Here is a 1,172-nt window from a genome sequence, read left to right on the forward strand (position 1 = left end):
TCATCTCCCTCTACACAGGTGATCCTGCATGGACCTGGAAACTGGTCGCAGCTGACCAAACACTATATGGGATAGACTAAATGACACCATACAGCCTGATGGCCAGTAAATTTTATCTTATGCTCTCTACACTGCTTCAACTCCGGTTTAAGTCAACCCCTTTTGTTGCTCAGTGACAGCTTTTGGATGCTGTGCTACATTACAAATTTGAGGCTGCAGACTTAAAAACAAGAACATTCTACTTCCCTGAGTTTGTCCCATTTTACAAATGGATATTTATGGAAAATCAGTTTCTTTTTTAATAGCATATGACATTTATTGAAAATAACGAAAATACTGTCGTCCAGGAAGTGTTCACTTGGGGAGATTATAGCACATTCTGCTGACCCAAAAGCACAACACATAAGAAAATACTCCATATTCAGGAGAGAACTGGATTGTGGACAAAATAAGAGGTCCACAGGTGAAAGGGAGTGACCGGATTTGGCTGCCAGGCACCCCTGGGACCTGGCAGCCATGTGGCAGGAGCAGATGTTTCCCTCTGAGTAGAGAGAGTGCGGTCCAGCTGGAGGAGAAAGGCTGAGTGGGCCCCCCCAGGCAGGGGGCCAGCTGCTGGAGTCACCGTCCAGGGGCTGTGGCCAGCTCACAGAGCTCCTGGGGCAGTCCAGAGGGCTGAAGGCAGCAGCCTGTTGTGGGGGTGGGGAGGGGCCCCTGCAAGGTGGTGGTCTCTGAGCTGCAGTGCTGGTCTCTTGAGCACTCTGGTGCAGGCCTGGCAGTTAGACAGGGGCGCCCTGGCGGCGGCCAGGCCCCAGATGGTCCGCCCAGGGCACAGCAGGGGCCCCGATGGCAGCTGGAGCCCACCACAAAGTCCAGATGTGCACAGGAGGGGCCAGGCTGGACGCGGAGGGGCGGCGGGGGGCGGAGGCGGCGCGCCCCGCAGCCAGGCCCAGAGGCAGCTGCGGCAAGCTGGAGCAAGCTGGAGCGCAATTCTGGAACAAAGGCAAGCACGACGCGGGAGGGGACAGGAGCGCGGGGGTACAGCGCGGCGACTACAAGGTGTGGGAGCAGCGGGGAGGCGCGGCGGGAGGAAGCCTGTGGCGGTGCGGGCGGCGACTGCCCACCGCCCACTGGCCGCTGGAGACCGGCCCCTGGCCACCACCGGCGACCGGCGC

General features: G+C 58.4%; 1 protein-coding gene across 1 annotated transcript; it reads right to left on the reverse strand.

Moving 5' to 3' along the window:
- Positions 1-276: 276 nt before the first annotated feature.
- On the reverse strand, positions 277-1,171 carry LOC105853847 (CAAX box protein 1-like; the record flags this gene model as incomplete). The annotated part of the gene is given in 3 exon segments (XM_012727079.1): positions 277-778; positions 780-890; positions 893-1,171. Coding segments are annotated over 3 exon segments (747 nt in total), but the record flags the coding sequence as incomplete, so codon positions are not given.
- Between the last annotated feature and the right edge of the window lies 1 nt (position 1,172).

Source organism: Condylura cristata, unplaced genomic scaffold (genome assembly GCF_000260355.1).
Source record: "Condylura cristata isolate star-nosed mole 26May11 unplaced genomic scaffold, ConCri1.0 scaffold00019, whole genome shotgun sequence".
Taxonomy (NCBI): domain Eukaryota; kingdom Metazoa; phylum Chordata; class Mammalia; order Eulipotyphla; family Talpidae; genus Condylura; species Condylura cristata.